The sequence below is a fragment of the Hemiscyllium ocellatum genome, chromosome 14, assembly GCF_020745735.1.
Source record: "Hemiscyllium ocellatum isolate sHemOce1 chromosome 14, sHemOce1.pat.X.cur, whole genome shotgun sequence".
NCBI classification, from domain to species: Eukaryota; Metazoa; Chordata; class Chondrichthyes; order Orectolobiformes; family Hemiscylliidae; genus Hemiscyllium; species Hemiscyllium ocellatum.
Window position 1 is genome coordinate 32,913,326 of NC_083414.1, and position 21,755 is coordinate 32,935,080.

Consider the following 21,755-nt stretch of genomic DNA (forward strand, 5'->3'; position numbering starts at 1 on the left):
ATTCCAAGAGCTTAGTTTTAAAAAAATGCCTAGGAATGTCTTAAAGAAGGAAAGAGAGATTAAAAGATAGATAGATTTTAAAAGGCTACACTTAAAGGTTAGGACCTGGGCAACTGAAAGCACAACACGAATGATGGAGTGATTACAATTGGCAGTATTTGAAAAAAACAGAGTTGTAGAACAGAGACCTCAGACCTTTGCATCTGGAAGAAATTACAGAGATAGGGAGAATTGAGGCCTTGGAGCAATTTGGAAACAAAGATGAGTATCGTAAAAAAACAGCATCACTCAGCAGGAAGCCAAAGCAGGTCAACAAGCATAGGGGAGATGGACAAGCTGGACTTGGTAAAAGTTGGGACATGGGAAACAGAGATTTGATTTACTTCTAATTCATGAGGGTAGAATGAGAGAAATTGGCCTAGATGCATTATAATAATCAGGTCTAGAAGGAACAAAAGCCTGGAAAACAATTTCAACAACAAATAAACTGAGATAAGGACATAGTCGGGCAATGTTACAACGATAGGAATAGGTGGCCTTTGTGATGGTGCAGATATGTGTCTGGAAGCTCATCTTGGAATGAACAAAATATCAAGGTTGCCAACAGTATGGGTCTGTCAAAGACAGGTGCAAGCGAGGGTGATAGTTTTGGGCAGAAGGGAATGTAATTTGTGACAGGGCTTGAGGACAATGCTTTCTATCTTCAATATTTAGTTGGAGAAATTTTCAACTCATCGAGAACTAGACTTTATAATAGCTAAGGTTATGAAAAACATAGAACAAAATAAAAAAAAGACAACTTGACAATCAAATTTAAAATAAAAGCGTTTGAACCTTAACCAGTAAATGTTGTTTCAGTAGAGCAGGTATATCTAGTTGAGGTACTGCTGCTTCATCTCATAGGCATGTACTCTGATGAATTCCCATGAACACACTCACCCCCAGAAAACTTAATTTAACTTCTGAAATAGCATTACCTTAACAATAGATAACATGAGTTTTAACTTGAATTTTTCTCCTCATGTTAAGAAGCATCTTATAAAAGTAAAATATCAACTGAACCCATTTTGTTCAATTGTAGACCACTGTCATTAGTAAAAGCAACAATTCACTTTCCCTACAGAGCTTCTATGAGAGTATTAATAATTTACATCATTTTATAGCTGCGTAATGGTATGGTAAATCGGAAAACAGGAAAATTTTCCATGGAAGTGAAAAAGACAGTGGAAAAAGGGGTAAGTAGTTTCTTTCTCTGATTGGATGAAAAAAATAACTTTTTAATCAGACATTCAATTATTTATGCTGGAAGTTCTCCTCATACTTTTAAAGAAGAAAATAGTCATTCACTCATGAATGCTTTGATTTATTAAATGGCACACCTATGAATCTTGAATTGTTGAGAGAATAAAAGATAAGATAAAGTACCTTTTTTTGAATTGAAATCTTTTGTATTGTATGCTGTTAGAAATTCACATCAAATATTTGAATGGTAGTGATAACACTTTTACTGGTCAAAGCAAAAAGAAAAAGAGTAATTTTAAAATAACCCATTTTGCAGGAAATTGTCAGGATCCAATTTGCTGCCTGTTTTATGCCCTATCTGATTTTACTATGTAGTGACTTCAATGGAAGTTAAATGATATTAAAGCAAAAGAGAACATTTTGTGTTGATTCAACATGATTTTGCCAGAAATGGAAAACAGCATTTTAAAAGAAAGATCTGAGATATTTTAATTATTTCCATGGGTTAGAGATGTCTAGGTGGAGACTTAGCGGAGGTTTGTAAACATTCTACAATTTTTAATAGGGATAAATTCCTCTAGTTAGTACCAAGGAATTATCAATGTAGAACTATCACTAAAACAATTCTTAGAGGCATATAAAGTGGTTAGAGCAGAAACCATTGCACCTTTGAAGAGAAAACGGAATGAAAGTTTGAAGCAGAGCAAGCTACAAGGCCATGTTTAGATTGTTAGCAGTGGTATTTTTGTTGGATTGCTTCAGCCACATTCTGGCACACTCAGGGCAGACAAAATAACCTCTTCAGTGCAGTGAACATTTATCTTTATTTCCAACTGAATATATTTTATATAAATCCAATTCAAAAACATTGACATTATTTAAAACATGTTTCCAATGCTGATGTACAATTGTCTCTCCATATTTTTATAAGATTGCGTTATAATTATCAGTTTTGTGTAAATAGAACTTCTAATAGGCAAATTTTATGTAAGAATGCTTAAAACACTCAGATTACAATCCAGTATTCAGTGTTATTACACAGGCAACAGCCCAGTCAAGTAAATGCCCATAAGGAATGTAGTACAAGTGCACTAAACACTTGCAGGTGAACTTTGCTCTTTCTGTATTGATTTATCCACACCACGTGGCAAGTACATGTTCCAAGGATATGTTCTGGTGGAGAAAGGCAAGATTAAAGCTATGATTTAGGATGCTGGCTTAATAATAATGTACAGAATATATAGCTGTGTTCGAACCACTTTTTTCTTTTTGAGTCATATTGTTAAGATTCCATTTTATGTTAGTTTAGGGTTTCTTCCTTAGTACCATCAATGATACAGATGTGCTTTTCTGGACCATATAAATATATTTTTAAAGTAACAGATTTACAGAAATTGCAAATATGTTTGCAGCAAAGGTATCAGAAGAGTTGCATAAATCTTCTGTCATGGGCAAAAGATTTACAAATATTAAAACAAAAGCACATAACAGGCTTTCAAACAATCTCTACTCGTTTATAAAGTGCCAGTTACTACTACTGTGTTTTATTTTTCATGTTAGAAGCGAGTCTTAGTGATGACAAATGATTACTATTACACAGACATCAAAGGCACTCCATTCAGGTAGGTTTCATCATTTTCCTTGTTCTCTAAGATTCTTTGGAATTAAAAACAATAAGAGTATTTTTGATAACATCATCTAATTTTTTGCAATCTGCTCTGTACAGTCTAGGTGTGGCTTTATCCAGAGGACACGGCAAGTACTTTCTCCAAGGAAATGTTACACTGGAAGAAGGTATGATTTAAACTATGACGTGGAGCAAAGTATTTGTAACAGAGAGGAGTACATTGTTCTGCTGATGGGGTAACTTCAGAAAATCATCTAAATCAACTTTGATCATCTTTGACCTGAAAGTAGAAAGAAAATGTTGTATTTTATTTCTAATATCTGTGGGATCCATAATTGTTTTAAGAATGTCTGAAAAGAACTCGAGCTTACATCAAATGGAAAGACATCAATCGTAATTTTCTTCGATAATGAGAAACACTTTTTTCATGTTACCTGGCAACTCTTGACCTGAAATTAGTACCAATCATACAGGGGTTATGACAGACAAAAAGAGATCAAACGCAAAGGAGAGATAAAAGCACAATAATTGAAGGGTGAAAGTGATCAGTCCACAGATACAGGTGCAAAGAGAATTCATAAATGAGCTGGAAAAAGGGCCACAGGATTTATGTGAGAATAAGCCTGCAAATCTCTCCAAAAAGAGCAAGTTTTCTTTGGGAGTAAGAAGAAAAATAGATACAGATACCTATGTGGAAGTGAACAAGCTAAAAGAAACTATATCTTAAAATGTGGTGCAAATAGCTTCATCATGTATAGGAGCTATACATTTGTACAAAAGCAACATATGATGAGTCAGCTGCTGTTGAACAGTTGTCAAGGTACTATAGAAAGCTATAACATGACCTAATTTAGAGAGGACCAGTGGACATGCGCAATTTTGGTCCTAACTGTATCTGGAGACCTCAGATATATGCTGGTAAATGAACGTTGACGGCCAAATCAATTGTGTTGGAATGTAATGTGTGACATTACACATTTTTTGCCACATTTATGCAGTGAGTTGCTATAGTTTGGTAAGACATATCCTACTAATACCTGCCATATAAAGTGAAGTTTCTCTCTTTGAAATATTATTTGCTTATTGATTCATATTTGTTCATGTCAAAGAAAAGAAGTTACAAAAAATGAAGCCTCGTTGGTAATTTCTTAATTTGGGGAGTGATAAAGAAATTTTAGTTGGGTATCACAATGAAACTGAGGGTCTGAGTCAGGAATTGAATCAAGAAACTGTAAACTTCCTGTGTTTAAACAAACAAGATTGCACACTTGTTTTTCTTGTATTAGCAAATGAATGTGCTTACCTTTGAGCCTCAAGCGATGTTGATAGTAACAAAATAATTAATAAAAGGTGATTTACAGCCTTTAGCAGGACACATGGGGATTAACAGAAGAACAGGAACAAGAGAGACAGAAATCTTGAAGAAGATAATGCCAAACCTGCTGAGTTTCACCAGCCACTTCCTGTCTTTATTTTAAATATCCACCATCTGCAGTATTTGACTTTTGCTGTCAAAATATTCTTCTATTTCCTCCTCCCTCATGTGACAATATACTTGCTTTTCACTTCAACAACACTTCGGTAACATTTTCCACATCATGATCCTGCTTGGGTAGTAAAGAATTTCTGTGAATTCTGTGTTGGATTGATCGGTGACCATCCTATATTTATCATCTCTTGTTTTGGCCTCCTGTGCAAATGAAAGAAGCTGTCAAAGTGTACCCTATTCAAAGCCCTTCATAATCCTAAAAACTCTCATTAGATTACCTCTCTGCCTTCTCCTTTCTAAAGCAAAGAGCCTCGGTCTGTCAAACCATCCCTAATTATTATTATTATTATCTCCATTATCATAGGCAAAGATGATTGTCTTTCATGGGTCCAAAAATGGGTGAGGAGTTCCATTTGGGAACTGCAAACTTTATGGCATGTCAGAGATTTGTTGTCTTGTGGAATGGATGGTTGTGTATTATTAGTTCACATCATGGATTTTTCATCACTCTTGATTGTTCTCTTTATTTTGTCATCCCTGTGTCTCAAAATGCTACAATCCTTCCCACAGTTTTTGCCTCCATTTGGTTTGATCTCCTAGGAAGTGATGAAAATGTATATCTTGAACTGGAAGAAGACGACTTGGTTCATGATAATACATGAGCAGTAATTAGATTAAATTAGCCCAACCAGTCCACACTGACCCTCCGAAGAGTAACCCACCCAGACCTATTTCCCTCTGACTGATGCACCTAACACTACAGGCAATTTAGCACGGCCAATTCACCTGAGCTGCAGATCTTTGGACCAAGGGAGGAAACCAGAGCACCCGGAGGAACCCACGCAGACACGGGGAGAATGTGCAAATTCCACACAGACAGTTGCGTGAGGCGGGAATTGAACATAGGATCCTGGTGCTGTGAGGCAGCAGTGCTAACCACTGAGCCACCGTCATCTTGTTCATGGACCCAATACAGAGCAGATGTTAAGATGAGAGTGAAACAAGATTGTCCCATTGCCCCCATTCTCTTTTTCAAAGTTAAAAAATCACACAACACCAGGTTATAGTCCAACAAGTTTATTTGGAAGCACTAGCTTTCAGAACGCTGCTCATCCATCAACTGGTTGTGGAGTATAAGATCATAATTTCAGCTTTAGCAAAAGTTTACAGTGTGATGTAAGTTCTGTGTCTTACAATGTTATACTCCACAACCGTCTCATGAAGGAGCAGTGCTCTGAAAGCTAATGTTTCCAAATAAACCTGTTGGACTATAACTTGGTGTTGTGTGATTTTTAACTTTGTACACCTCAGTCCAACACCAGCATCTCCAAACTATGACTCTCTTTTTCAACTTCTTAGCTGCTGTACTCCAATTTTTGTCATTATTTCATGGTTTGTAAACCACAGGGTTTTAAACTGTCCATTTAATTTCAACTGCTGCAAATGTGTTGCTGGTCAAAGCACAGCAGGCCAGGCAGCATCTCAGGAATGCTGCCTGGCCTGCTGTGCTTTGACCAGCAACACATTTGCAGCTGTGATCTCCAGCATCTGCAGACCTCATTTTTTACTCGAACATTTAATTTCAAGGTAAGAAACCAAATTCTTAAAATTCCTTCCTGCAGAAAAGTCTTAAAAGGAAGAGTGACCAACAGAGGTCATTTTGCACATTGATCCCAACAACAAAGGTAAAGGGAGGGATGAGGTTCTACAGAGAGAATATAGGAAATTAAGTAACAGGTTAAAAAGCAGGAACTGAAGGGTAATAATTTCTAGATTACTCCTGGTGCCATGTGACAATGAGAGTAGAATAGGAAGATAGGGCAGGTGAATCCATCATTGAGAAATTGGTGCAGGAGGCAATGATTCAAGTTTTTGGATCATTGGGATCTATTCTGGGGCAGAAGTGACCTTTATAAGATAGGTTGCATCTGAACTGGACTGGATGGGGATCAATATCTTTGTGGGAGATTTGTTTAGGCTACACAGGGGGCTTTAAGTAAGGATTTAGTAAGGGGAGGTCGTGTCTGACAAACCTGTTGGAATTCTTTGAAGAAGTGACAAGTAGGTTAGACCAGGGAAACCCAGTGGATGTGGTCTATCTAGACTTCCAAAAGGCCTTTGATAAGGTGCCACACGGGAGGCTGCTGAGCAAGGTGAGGGCCCATGGTGTTCGAGGTGAGCAACCGGTATAAATTGAGGATTGGCTGTCTGACAGAAGGCAGAGAGTTGGGATAAAAGGTTCTTTTTCGGAATGGCAGCCGGTGACAAGCGGTGTCCCGCAGGGTTCAGTGTTGGGGCCACAGCTGTTCACATTATATATTAATGATCTGGATGAAGGGACTGGGGGCATTCTAACGAAGTTTGCCGATGATACGAAGTTAGGTGGACAGGCAGTTAGTACTGAGGAAGTGGAGAGGCTGCAGAAGGATCTAGACAGTTTGGGAGAGTGGTCCAGGAAATGGCTGATGGAATTCAACGTGAGCAAATACGAGGTCTTGCACTTTGGAAAAAAGAATAAATGCATAGACTACTTTCTAAACGGTGAGAAAATTCGTAAAACCAAAGTACAAAGGGATCTAAGAGTGTTAGTTGAGGATTCTCTAAAGGTAAACATGCAGGCTGAGTCTGTGATTGAGAAAACGAATACAATGTTGTCACTTATAGAACATAGAACATAGAACATAGAAAGATACAGCGCAGTACAGGCCCTTCGGCCCTCGATGTTGCGCCGACCGAATCCTACCTAACCTACACTAGCCCAATAACTTCCAAATGCCTATCCAATGCCCGCTTAAATGACCATAAAGAAGGAGAGTTCACCACTGCTACTGGCAGGGCATTCCATGAACTCACAACCCGCTGTGTAAAGAATCTACCCCTAACATCTGTCCTATACCTACCACCCCTTAATTTAAAGCTGTGTCCCCTAGTAACAGCTGACTCCATTAGCGGAAAAAGGTTCTCAGTGTCTACCCTATCTAAACCCCTAATCATCTTATACACCTCTATCAAATCTCCCCTAAACCTTCTCTTCTCCAATGAGAACAGCCCCAAGTGCCTCAGCCTTTCCTCATAAGATTTTCCTACCATTCCAGGCAACATCCTGGTAAACCTCCTCTGCACTCGTTCCAATGCCTCCACATCCTTCCTATAGTATGGCGACCAAAACTGCACACAATACTCCAGATGAGGCCGCACCAGAGTCTTATACAGTTGCAACATGACCTCAGGACTCCGGAACTCAATTCCTCTACCAATAAAGCCCAGTACACCATATGCCTTCCTCACAGCACTATTTACCTGGGTGGCAACTTTCAGAGATCTGTGTACATGGACACCAAGATCCCTCTGCTCATCCACACTACCAAGTAGCCTACCATTAGCCCAGTAATCCATCATCTTGTTACTCCTACCAAAGTGAATGACTTCACACTTAGCTACATTGAATTCCATTTGCCACCTTTCTGCCCAGCTCTGCAACTTATCTATATCCCGCTGTAACCTACCACTTCCTTCCTCACTATCCACAACTCCACCGACTTTTGTGTCATCCGCAAACTTGCTTACCCAGCTTTCAAGCCCTTCCTCTAGATCATTTATAAAGATAACAAAAAGCAATGGTCCCAAAACAGATCTTTGTGGTACACCGCTAGTAACTGCACTCCAAGATGAACTTAGTCCATCAACTACTACCCTCTGTCTCCTTCCAGCCAGCCAATTCCTAATCCAAACCTCTAATGTATCCTCAATGCCATACCTCCGTAGTTTTAGCATTAGCCTACCATGGGGAACCTTATCGAACGCCTTACTAAAATCCATATACACAACATCTACTGCTTTACCCTCGTCCACTTCCTTAGTCACCTTCTCAAAGAACTCAATAAGGTTTGTGAGGCACGACCTGCCCTTCACAAAACCATGCTGGCTATCCTTGATCACGTTATTCCTATCCAGATGTTCATAAATCTTATCCCTTACCATTCTCTCTAAGACTTTGCCCACCACTGAAGTCAGACTCACTGGCCTATAGTTACTAGGGCTATCCCTACTCCCTTTCTTGAACAAGGGGACCACATTCGCTATCCTCCAGTCCTCTGGTACTATTCCCGTTGACAATGACGACATAAAAATCCAGGCCAATGGCTCTGCTATCTCCTCCCTAGCTTCCCATAGGATCCTAGGGTAAATGCCATCAGGCCCAGGAGACTTATCTATTTTCATCCTCTCCAATATTCCCAGAACCTCTTCCCTGCATATTTCCAGGCCATCCATTCTAATCATTTGTGACTCCATATTCATGTCAGCAACAGTGTCCTGTTCCTGAGTGAATACTGATGAAAAGTATTGATTTAGTGTCTCTCCAATCTCCTCCGCCTCCACACACAACTTCCCACTACTATCCTTGACTGGACCGATACCTACCCTAGTCATCCTTTTATTCCTGACATACATATAGAAAGCCTTTGGGTTTTCCCTAATCCTACCAGCTAAAGACTTTTCATGTCCCCTTCTCGCTTCTCTTAGCTCTCTCTTTAGATTCTTCCTGGCTACCTTATAACTCTCTATCGCCCCAACTGAACCTTCACGCCTCATCTTTACATATGCCGCCTTCTTCCCTTTCACAAGGGATTCCAATTCCTTACTAAACCACGGCTGCCTCACAAGGCCCTTTACACCATGCCTGACTGGTACATACTTATCGAGGACACGTAGTAGCTGCTCCTTGAACAATCCCCACATCTCATTAGTGTTCTTCTCTTGAAGCCTGTTTTTCCAATCCACACATCCTAAGTCATGCCTCACTGCATCATAATTTCCCTGCCCCCAGCTATAACTCTTGCCCTGCGGCGCACACTTATCCCTCTCCATCACTAAAGTAAAAGTCACCGAGTTGTGGTCACTGTCCCCGAAGTGCTCACCTACCTCCAAGTCTAACACCTGGCCTGGTTCATTACCTAGAATCAAATCCAGTATAGCCTCACCTCTTGTTGGCCTGTCTACATATTGTGTCAGGAAACCCTCCTGCACACATTGGACAAACACCGACCCATCTAATGAACTCGAGCTATAGCTCTCCCAGTCAATATCTGGGAAGTTAAAGTCCCCCATAACAACCACCCTGCTACCTTCACTCTTTTCCTGAATCATCCTCGCAATATTATCCTCTACTTCTCTAGGACTATTAGGAGACCTGTAGAAAACACCTAACAGGGTGACCTCACCTTTCCTATTTCTAACCTCAGCCCAAACTACCTCAGATGGCAAGTCCTCTTCCATCGTCCATTCCACTGCTGTAATACTATCTTTGACAAGTAATGCCACACCTCCCCCTTTTTTACCCCCATGTCTGATCCTACTAAAACATTTAAACCCTGGAACCTGCAACAGCCATTCTTGTCCCTGTTCTACCCACGTCTCTGTAATGGCCACAACATCGAAGTCCCAGGTACCAACCCACGCTGCAAGTTCACCTACCTTATTCCTTATACTTCTGGCGTTGAAGTATACACACTTCAATCCACCCTTCTGTTTACAGGCACCCTCCTTCGAGATCGCTGCATTATTCATAACCTCCCTACACTCAAGGTCCTGTACCCTAAAGCTACAGTCCAGGTTCCCATGCCCCGGCCGAGTTATCTCAAGAGGGTTGGAATATAAAAGCACCGTTATGCTTCTGAGACTTTATGAAGCTCTAGTTAGGCCCCATTTGGAGTACTGTGTCCAGTTTTGGTCCCCACACCTCAGGAAGGACATATTGGCACTGGAACGTGTCCAGCGGAGATTCACACGGATGATCCCTGGAATGGTTGGTCTAACATACGAGGAACGGCTGAGGATCCTGGGATTGTATTCATTGGAGTTTAGAAGATTAAGGGGAGGCTTAATAGAAACTTACATGATAATACATGGCTTGGAAAGGGTGGACGCTAGGAATTTTTTTCCGTTAGGCGAGGAGACTAGGACCCGTGGACACAGCCTTAGAATTAGAGGGGGTCAATTCAGAACAGAAATGTGGAGACATTTCTTCAGCCAGAGAGTGGTGGTCCTGTGGAATTCATTGCCACGGAGTGCAGTGGAGGCCGGGACGCTAAATGTCTTCAAGGCAGAGATTGATAGATTCTTGATGTCTGGAGGAATTAAGGGCTACGGGGAGAATGCGGGTAAGTGGACTTGAAATGCCCATCAGCCATGATTGAATGGCGGAGTGGACTCGATGGGCCGAATGGCCTTACTTCCACTCCTATGTCTTATGGTCTTATGGTCTTAAACTAGAATGGGGGGTTGGGGGTGGAGACTGGGGGAATCGAAAGCAGTAGTGAGAAAACAAAGAAGGTTGAGGCTGCTACATTAGTTAAGGGGAGCAAATTAACTAAACAAGATTGACAAGAGTATGATAGAAAACTAAGCAAGACTGATGAATGAAACTGTATTTACTTCAATGCAGGAGGCCTGACAGGTAAGACAGAAGAATTCAGGGCATGGATGGGAACTTGGGACTGTGATATGATGAAGAGCTTATGCTCAAAACGTCAACTATTCTGCTCCTCCGATGTTGCCTGATCAGCTGTGCTTTCCACTCTTTGACTGGGATATCAAAGGTTTTACTGAAGTCACATGACATCAGGTTATAGTCCAACAAGTTTATATGAAAACACAAGCTTTTGGAGTGCAGCCCTTTCATCAGGTAAAGTGAGAGAGAAGAGCACACAGAAACAGAATTTATAGGCAGATCGAGCAAGGGCAGACAGGTCAAACAATCATACAATTGTGAGAGTGGAATGTCAAATAATAAGTCTCTGCAGGTGATCAAGATAATAATAAGTCTCTGCAGGTGATCAAGATAATAATAAGTCTCTGCAGGTGTTAGATAGTGTGAGTAAAATGTCAACAGCTGAATAACACGCAAAGGACCAGTTGAACCAAGAACATTCCTTGCCACATTGGGCATTTCGGCACTCTACACCAGTATTCTCCAGGACAATGGCATCGCTGCATCAGTACTCAATACCAATAACTGCCAATTTCCATCCTACGACTTATCCACTTCATCCTCAACCACAACATCTTCACCTTTGACAACCAGTTCTTTATCCAGATATATGGAACAGCCATGGGGACCAAATTTGCACCCCAATATGCCAATATTTTCATGCACAAGTTTAAGCAAGACTTCTTTGCTGTGCAGGGCCTCCAACCAGTGCTTTTCACCAGGTACATCGATGACATTTTCTTCTTTTGGACTTAAGGTGAGGAACCAGTGAAGCGACTCTATCATGATATCAACAAATGTCAGCCCATCATCAGATTTACCATGGACTACTCTTCAGAATCAGTCTCATTCCTGGACACAAGCATCTCTATCAAGGATGGACAGCTCAGCATGTTGCTCTACTGCAAGCCCACGGATAAACTCATGATGCTGTACTTCTCTGGCTTCTACCCTAAACATATTGAAGAAGCCATCCGCTATGGACAAGCCCTATTCATACACAGGACCTGCTCAGATGAAGAGGAATGCGATGGGTGCCTAAAGATTTTAAAGGACACCTTCATAAGAACAGGATACGATGCTTAACTCATCGATCACCAGTTGCGACGTGCCACCACGAAAACTGCAACAACCTCCTCAGAAGACAGACACAGGATATGACCAATAGAGTACCTTTCATCATCCAGTACTTCCCCAGAGTGGAGAGAGTACACCATGTTCTTTGCGGTGTTCAACATGTCATCAATAAGCATCTTGCCAACATCATCCCTACACTTCCACTTCTCGCCTTCAAACAACCGCCAAACCATAAAAGACATCATTCGCAGCAAACTACCCAGCCTTCAGGACAACATCAACCACAACACCACACAACCCTGCCATGGCAACCTCTGTAAGACATGTCAGCTCATCGACATGGATGCTACCATCACACATGGGAACACCACGTACATGGCACCATACTCATGTGACTCGGCCAATGTTGTCTATCTCATAAGCTGCAGGCAAGGATTCCCCGAAACATAGTATATTGGCAAGACCATGCAGACACTACGACAATGAATGAATGAAAAACACGTAATAATCACCAGACAGGAATGTTCCCTCCCCATTGAGGAACACTTCAGCAGTCAAGGACATTCAGCCTCCAATCTTAAGGTAAGTGTCCTCCAAGGCTGTCTTCAAGACGCATAACAACGCAGAATCACCGAACAGAAACTGATACCCCAGTTCTGTATCTATGAAGGTGGTTTCAACCTTGATGTTGGGTTCATGTCATGCGACATGTGACCTACCACACTTCTGTATCTGTAAAATCTTCCTTACTGTCTTGTTTTTACACCATCACCTTGATAAATTGTTTACACTTATCATGTTATTCCAGTCATTTAGTTGTCTTCACTACCATCTTACTTTTAATTTTTTTGTAATTATCTCTCTGCCTCGTTTAATCAGATTATAGGACATCCCTTCACTTGTTATTTAGCTGTTGACACTTTATTCACAACATCTGACACTTTGCAGAGACTTATTATTCGTCACTCCACTCACACTAGTTATATGATCTTATAATCTCTTTGTCCCTGACCTCTCAACTTATAAATTCTATTAAAACTCTCACAACAGCAGGTTATAGTCCAACAGGTTTATTTGAAAGTATAAGCTTTTAGAGCGCTGCACCTTCATCAGGTAGCTGACCCCAGTCCAACACCAGCACCTCCATATCATATAAATTCTGTGTCTGTGTGCTCTGCTCTCTCACTTCACCTGATGAAGGGGCTGCGCTCTGAAAGTTTGTGATTTCAGATAAACTTGTTGGACTATAAGCTGGTGTCAAGTGACTTCTGACTTTGTCCATCGTAGTCCAACACCAGCACCTCCACATCATTGCTTTTACAGAAACATAGCTGAGGGAGGGACAGGACTAGCAGCTCCATGTTTCAGGCTATAGATGTTATAGGAAGGATAGAAAGAGAGGTGACAGAGGAGGGAGAGTGATGTTTTTGATTAGGGATAACATCACAGCTGTATTTAGAGAGGATATTCCTGAGGGATGGTCTAATGAAGTTATATGGGAGCAACTGAGAAATAAGAAGAGGTAATCACCTTGATGGAATTATGCTATAGGCTGCCAAATAGTCAGTGGGAAATTGAGGAGCAAATTTTGAAGGGAATCTCAGATTTTGGGCGGCACGGTGACACAGTGGCTAACACTGCTGCCTCTCAGAGTCAGAAACCCAGGTTCAATTCCCGCCTCAGGCAACTCTGTGTGTGGAGTTTGCACATTCTTCCAGTGTCTGTGTGGGTTTCCTCTGGGTGCTCCAGTTTCCTCCCACAATCCAAAAATGTGCATGCTAAATTGCCTGCAGTGTTGTGAAGGGGTAAATGTAGGGGAATGGGTCTGGGTGGGTTGTGCTTCGACAGGTCGGTGTGGACTTGTTGGGCCGAAGGGCCTGTTTCCATACAGTAAGTAATCTTAAAAAAAAATGTAATAATAAGGTTGCAATGTAGGGAATTTTAACTTTCCAAACATAGATTGGGACTGCAATAGTGTAAAGCGTTTGGATGGGGAAGAATTTATGTGTTCATGAAACTTTTCTTATTTAATATATAGGTGTACTTAGTAGAGAAGGAACAAAACTTGACCTTCTTTTGGGAAATAAGGCAGTTCAAGTGATATTAATTGGGGAGCACTTTGAGGCCAGTGATTTTAATTCTATTAGTTCTAAAATAGATATGGAAATAGATATGCCTGATCTTAAAGTTGAAGCTCTAAATTGGAGTAAGGCCAATTTTAGACAGGAACTTTCAAAAGTTGATTGGGGGAAGTTTTTCACAGGAAAAAGGACATCTGACATCTTTAAAAGCAAGATAACAAGAGTTCAGGGGCAGCGTGTTCCTGTTAGTGTAAAGGACAAGGCTGGTAGGTGTAGGGAACAGTGGAGGACCAGAGATATTGAGGCTCAAGTCAAGAAATAGAAGGAGCATATAACACGTATAGACAGCTGGGATTGAGTGAATCCTTGGAGTATAGGAGGGATAGGAGTACACTTAAAAGGGAAATTGGGAGGGCATAAAAGGGACATGAGATTGCTTTGACAAATAAGGTTAAAGAGAATCTGAAGAGATTCTGTACATACATCCGATACATAGCAAAAGAGTAACTGGGGAGAGAATAGGGCTCTTCCCCAAAATATCGATTCTCCTGCTCCTTGGTTGCTGCCTGACCTGCTGTGCTTTCCAGCACCACATTCTTGGTTCCTTAAAGATCAGCAAAACTGAAAATGTGTGGAACCACAGGAGATGGATGAGATACTTAATGAATACATTAACAGCAAAAGAGTAACTAGGGAGAGAATAGGGCTCCCTAAAGATCAAAAAAGTGTGAATCTGATGGGTGAGATACTTAATGAATGTTTTGGGTCAGTATTCATGTGGAGAAAGACATAGAAGTTAGGGAAATTGGAAAATAAATAGTGACGTCTTGAAAGGAATCCATTTTGAAGAGGAGCTGCTGGAGGTCTTAAAACAGATAAAGATACAGAAATCCCTGGGACCAGATCAGGTATGTCCCAGAACATTGTGCAAGCCCTCCTGCAAAGATATTTGTCTCATTGACAGTCACTGGTAAGGTGCCAGAAGATTGGAGGGTGGCTAATGTGCCAGTGTTGAAGAAAGGCTGCAAGGAAATGACGGGGAATTATAGACCAGTGAGTCTGATGTCATTGTTGGGTATGTTGTTGGAGGAGAATCTGAGAGATAAAATTTACATGTATTTACGTGGTAAAGCAAAGAATAATTAGAGGTAGTCAGCATGGCTTTGTGTGTGAGAAATTGCGTCTCACAAATTTGATTGCTTTTTTTTTAAAAGAGGTTACCAAGAAGCCAGAGCGGTAGACATCAACATGGACTTTAGCAAGGCCTTCAATAAGGTCCCACATGGTAGATTGGTTCATAGAGTTAGATTACATGGGATCCAGGGAGAGATAGCCAATTGGATACAAAAATTGGCATGATGATAGAAGACAGAGGGTGGTAGAGTATTTTTATTTGAACTGAAGTCGTGTGACTGGTGGTGTGCTGCAAGGATCGGTTCTGGGTCCGTGATTTGGATGAGAATATCAGAGAATATCAATGATTTGGATAAGAATATAGGAGAAAAGGTGAGTCAATTTATGGATGACACCAAAATTGATGGCTTTGTAGACTGTGAAGAAGGTTATCTAAGAGCACAACATGATCTTGATCGGATGGGCAAAATAGGCTGACAAGTGGCAGATGGAGTTTAATTTAGATAAATGAGATGTGGTGCATTTTGTTAAGGCAAACGAGGCCTGGCTTGCACAGTTAATGGTTTGAACTGGGGAGTGTTGTTGAACAAAGAGACCTAAGGGTGCAAGTTCATACTTCCTTGAAAGTGGCATTGCAGGTAGACAGAGTAGTGAAAAATACATTTGACACACTTCCCTTTATTGGTCAGAGCTTTGAGTAGAGGAGTTAGGATGTCATGTTACAGCTCTACAAGACATTGGTGAGGCCATTTTTCAAATACTGCGTACAATTCTGGTTGTCCTGCTACAGGAAGGATGTTGTTAAACAGGAAAGGGTACAGAAAAAATTTACAAAGATGTTGCCAGGAAGGAAAGGTTTGAGTTATAGGGAGAGGCTGAATAGGTGGGGCATTTTTCCCCTGGAGTGTAGGAGACTGAGGGGTGACCTTTTGGAGTTTTATAAAATCATAAAGGGCATGGATAGGGTGAATAGCCAAGATTTTTTCCCAAGGGTAGAGTAGTCCAAAAATAGAGGGCATATGTTTAAGGTGAGAGGGAAAAGATTGAAAAGGGATCAGAGAGACAACTTCTTCACACGGGGGGGGGTGCCTGTATGCAATGAGCTGCCAGAGCAAGTGGTGGAGTTTGGTACAATTACAATATTTAAAAGACATTTAGACTTGTACATGAATAGAAAAGGTTTCCAGGGATATGGTCCAAATATAGGCAAATGGGACTCGTTCTGTTTAGGACCAAAGGGTCTGTTTCAGTGCTGTATGATCCAATGACTCCAATTACCTAGGTACCTGGACTTCGGGAAGAATGGGTTGATTCTGCTAGTGATTGAATAGAACTGTTCAAAATTGAAAGAAAAAGAATAAGAATGACAAAATAATGACTTAGAAGGATAGAGGTGAATAGTAGATGAAAAATCTCAAAGCTGGTTGTGGTTTGACAGCTGAACTTAACTTTACTGTGGACAAAATATCAGAAGCTGATCGGCCACCTGTTATAATTAAATGGAAGAGAAAATCAAGTGGAAGGCAAATGTTTAGGATGATTAACATGGAAAATTAAAATCAGCCTGTTATTTTCCTCTGGTTATGCCAACCAATTTATTTGATTAAGGAGTATTACAGTAGTCATTTTCATAATCACAAATTCAGTAAAACATCGATAAGGAAGAAAATGTAAATTCTGCAAATCTACAAATTCTCTTTAAAGAGTGTCCAAAATTGTTAAAGATTTTAACAATTATTAGACATAAAACTCAAAGTGGCTTGGCATCTGTAAACCTTTGTAGTGAGCATATCCATATTGTTGATATTTTATGGAAATCTCTTCCTGAAAGTGAGATTGAAAGCATGTCTGTAAAAATATGAATACAATGAACTAAAATAATATGAGATTTCAGTGTTCACCCTCTCAGACTTTCAATCTCTCAGTCACCTTGTCTCATCCATCTTCAACAGTGCAGTCAATTGTGTACTAGCCAAGTGTTGTCACTGCTATTTCATAGCTGGATTGACAGTGGAAATCAAGTTGATAAATTTATTGTAGTATTTATGCACAGTTCAACAGTGTAGACTTGACAGATGCAATGTAACTACCATTACACATTCTCAAAACATTTTCAAAAAAATCAATAAAACTATTCTGAGTGAAAATGGTAAATTAGGTAGTTGACCCATAGCACTGTGGAAAATTCAATCCTTCAATTTCTCAGGACATACGATCCCAATTGAGTACTAATTTTTAATTATAATTTCCATCCATCTGGGCTAACATGAAAAATTCAAATATATGAGTGCTATTTTAAACGTTACTGATTATTATAGTGATACCAATTTGGTTCATAATTAAAAGATATAGTCAGTCAGATTGTAAGACCAGATATAAATCCTTTGTGACAAATATTAGACCATACAGCTTTAATTATAAATGATAGTTAGTTAAAATAAGTTATATTTACGCAGTAACTTTCACAACCACTGGACATCTCAAATGCTTTACACTGAATAAAATGCTTTGAAGTTTAATTTCTCATAACATAAAATGGAAGTGGCCTAGTTATAATAACCACTAGACTATTAAACCAGAAACTCAGCCACTATTCTAGGGATACAGGTTTAAACCCTCACAGATGCTGGAATTTGAATTCCATTTTTAAAAAAAACTAGAATTAAGAATTTACTAATGCTTGGGGAACTGGGTTTGAATCCTGCCATGGTGGAATTTGAATTCAATAATTATCTGGAATTATGAACTCATGACCATGATACCACTGTCAATTGATGGAAAAATCCACCTGGTTCACTAATGTTCTTCAGGGAGGGAAATCTGCCATCCTCTATACCTCCAATTTTGGTGTCATCTGCAAACTTACTAACCGTTCTTCCAATGTTCACATCCAAATCAGTTATATAAATGCCAAAAAGCAGCGGACCCAGCACTGATCCTTGTGGCACATCGCTGGTCGCAACCCTCCACCACCGTCAGCTACGGATGCATCTATCCATGATAGTATTGGTAAGAATGACCATCGTACAGTTCTTGTGGAGATAATGTTCGGTCTTCACATTGAGAATATCCTCCAACACGTTGGGTGGCACTATCACTGTGCTAGATGGAGGGAGCAGACATCAAACAGATCTAGCAGCTCAAATGGAGTATCCATGAGGCACTGTGGGCCATCAATTATTACAGAATGTACTCAAACACAGTTTGCAACCTCATGACTTGGCATATCCCCCACTCAACCATTCCCACCAAGCCAAGGGATCAACCCTGGTTCAAGGGAAAGTGCAGGGTTGCATGCCTGAAGCAGCACCTGGCATACCTAAACATGAGGGGTCAACCTGGTGCAGTTACCAAACTGACTGATATATTCATTGAAGTGGAATTTGTTCCATGTATTTGTTACAAATACAATGAAAGGTGTTGTGTAATGTTGCCACTCTCTGGCATCAACTTAAAAACACAGAAAATAAACTAAGCCATAGAATAAAAAGGTTAAAGAAAAGAAATAAAGCTAAAAGTTCAACATTGTAGTCTTTCTTGTTAAGTAGCTTAGCCTCAGGCCTGGACCTAGGCTCTTTCACCCTGATGCTGAATCCAACACCAGCGTAAAGCTGTCGACCAGCCTCGAGTTCTTCCACCGCGCCATTTTTTGGCACCATCTTACCTTCACTAACATCATCACCACTATGAGACTGCACTGGGCTAATCTTGGCAATCAAGCTGAAACTGCGAGGTCCCAAACTGGTTCCAAACCCAATGCTGGGCCCACCATCCTAAAGTAGCCACCGTCAATTGCCTCCCTCCACAAATGCCAACTTGCACTGATACCTTGCTGCTACTGAAGTCATCCAAGATTTCCACAAGAAGGTAAGCAAAAAAGGCAAAGGAAAAAAGGAAAGGATAAAGAGAGGAAAAGCGGACGGAGCGGACGAGCCTGGGCTCAGGAGTCCAATGGCAGCACTGTTTACTCCACTTACCAGCTTGCATCCTGGATTAGTGGTGCTGGAAGAGCACAGCAGTTCAGGCAGCATCCAAGGTGCAGCGAAATCGACGTTTCGGGCAAAAGCCCTTCATCAGGAATAAAGGCAGAGAGCCTGAAGCGTGGAGAGATAAGCTAGAGGAGGGTGGGGGTGGGGAGAAAGTAACATAGAGTACAATAGGTGAGTAGGGGAGGGGATGAAGGTGATAGGTCAGGAAGGAGAGGGTGGAGTGGATAGGTGGAAAAGGAGATAGGCAGGAAGGACAAGTCCGGACAAGTCATGGGGACAATGCTGAGCTGGAAGTTTGGAACTAGGGTGAGGTGGGGGAAGGGGAAATGAGGAAACTGTTGAAGTCCACATAGGTGCCCTGGGGTTGAAGTGTTCTGAGGTGGAAGATGAGGCATCTGGTGGTGAGGGAACGGCGGTGAAGGAGGCCCAGGACCTCCATGTCCTCGGCAGAGTGGGAGGGGGAGTTGAAATGTTGGGCCACGGGGCGGTGTGGTTGATTGGTGCGGGTGTCCCGGAGATGTTCCCTAAAGCGCTCTGCTAGGAGGCACCCAGTCTCCCCAATGTAGAGGAGACCGCATCGGGAGCAAGGGATGCAATAAATAATATTAGTGGATGTGCAGGTAAAACTTTGATGGATGTGGAAGGCTCCTTTAGGGCCTTGGCTAGAGGTGAGGGAGGAGGTGTAGGCGCAGGTTTTACAGTTCCTGCGGTGGCAGGGGAAAATGCCAGGATGGGAGGGTGGGTTGTAGGGGGCATGGACCTGACCAGGTAGTCACGGAGGGAACGGTCTTTGCGGAAGGCGGAAAGGGGTGGGAAGGGAAATATATCCCTGGTGGTTGGGTCTTTTGGAGGTGGTGGAAATGTTGGCGGATGATTTGGTTGATGTGAAAGTTGATAGGGTGGAAGGTGAGCACCAGGGGCGTTCTGTCCTTGTTACAGTTGGAGGGGTGGGGTCTGAGGGCGGAGGTGGGGGATGTGGATGAGATGTGTTGGAGGGCATCTTTAACCACTTGGGAAGGAAAATTGCGGTCTCTAAAGAAGGAGGCCATCTGGTGTGTTCTGTGGTGGAACTGATCCTCCTGGGAGCAGATACAGCAGAGGTGGAGGAATTGGGAATACGGGATAGCATTTTTGCAAGAGTAGGGTGGGAAGAGGTGTAATCCAGGTAGCTTTGGGAGTCAGGTTTGTAAAAAATATCAGTGTCAAGTCATTCGTCATTAATGGAGATGGAGAGGTCCAGGAAGGGGAGGGAGATGTCAGAGATGGTCCAGGTAATTTTAAGGTCAGGGTGGAATGTGTTGGTGAAGTTGATGAACTGCTCAACCTCCTCACTGGAGCATGAGGTGGTGCCAATGCAGTCATCAATGTAGTGGAGGAAGAGATGGGGAGTGGTGCCAGTGTAATTAGGGAAGATCGACTGTTCTACGTAGCCAACAAAGAGACAGGCATAGCTGGGATCCATATGTGTCTGGAGGAAGTGGGAGGATTCGAAGGAGAAATTGTTAAAAGTGAGGACCAGTTCAGCCAAATGAATGAGAGTGTCGGTGGAAGGGTACCTAGGATTACTTGCATGCCAAACAACATAAGTAGCAAGTGATAGTCAGAGCTAAGCGCCACAAGCAATGAATCAGACCTAAGCTCTGCCGTTGTGTCACATCCATTCGTGAATGGAGATAGACAATTTAACAATTCCCTGGAGGGGGAGGCTCCACAAATATCCCCGTCCTCAACAATGGAAGAGCCCAACACAGCAGTGCAAAAGATAAGGCTGAAGGATTTGCAGCAGTCTTTAGCCAGAAGTGCTCAGTGGATAATCCATCTCTGCCTCCACTAGTAGTCCCCAGTAACACAGTCTTGTGTCAATTCGATTCATTCCATGTAATATCAAGAAACAGTTGGATGCATTGGATACTACAAAGGCAATGAGCCCTGACAACATTCCAGCAATAATGCTGAAGAACTTGCTGTTCCATTAGCCTCGCTGTTCCAGTGCAATTGCAACACTGGTATCTATCCGAGAATATGGAAAATTACCTTGGTATGTCCTGTGAACGAAAAACAGGACTAAACCAACCTAGACAATGACCACCACATCAGTTCACTCTCAACCATCAGTAAAGTGATGAAAGGTGTCATAAACACTTATTAAGCAACACCTGCTCAGCAATAGTATGCTGAGCAATAGCTTGGGAGAACAGGAATCAGTGGTAATCAGGAGACAAATTCTCCGCCGATTGAAGTCATACCTGGCATGGAGGAAGATGGTTGTGGTTGTTGGAAGTCAGTCATCTCAGCTCCAGGAAATCTCTACAGGAGTTACTCAGGGCAGTGTACTGGACCAATCCATCTTCAGCTGTTTCATCAATAACGGACCCTCTGTCAAAAGTTCAGAAGTGAGGATGTGCGCTGATGATTGCACAATGTTCAGCACCATTTGTAATTCCTCAGATACTGAAGAAATCCATGTTCAAATGCAACAAAACCTGGACAATATCCAGGCTTAGGCTGACAAGTGGCAAGAAACATTCGCACCACACAAATGCCAAGCAATGGCCATATCTAATAAGAAATAATCTATTCACCATCCCTTAATATTCAGTGGTGTTACCACCACTGGATCCACCAA

The 21,755-nt window shown here is 41.6% G+C and overlaps 1 protein-coding gene across 3 annotated transcripts in view; it reads left to right on the plus strand.

Moving 5' to 3' along the window:
- The window catches only part of cacna2d3a (calcium channel, voltage-dependent, alpha 2/delta subunit 3a), a 953,890-nt gene that overhangs the window by 656,569 nt on the left and 275,566 nt on the right, over positions 1-21,755 (plus strand). For all 3 annotated transcript variants that reach the window (XM_060835584.1, XM_060835582.1, XM_060835583.1), the window contains 3 exons: positions 1,164-1,235; positions 2,803-2,864; positions 2,969-3,036. In XM_060835584.1, the coding sequence (XP_060691567.1) occupies positions 1,164-1,235; positions 2,803-2,864; positions 2,969-3,036 (202 nt within the window). The remainder of the gene's footprint in view (positions 1-1,163; positions 1,236-2,802; positions 2,865-2,968; positions 3,037-21,755) is intronic.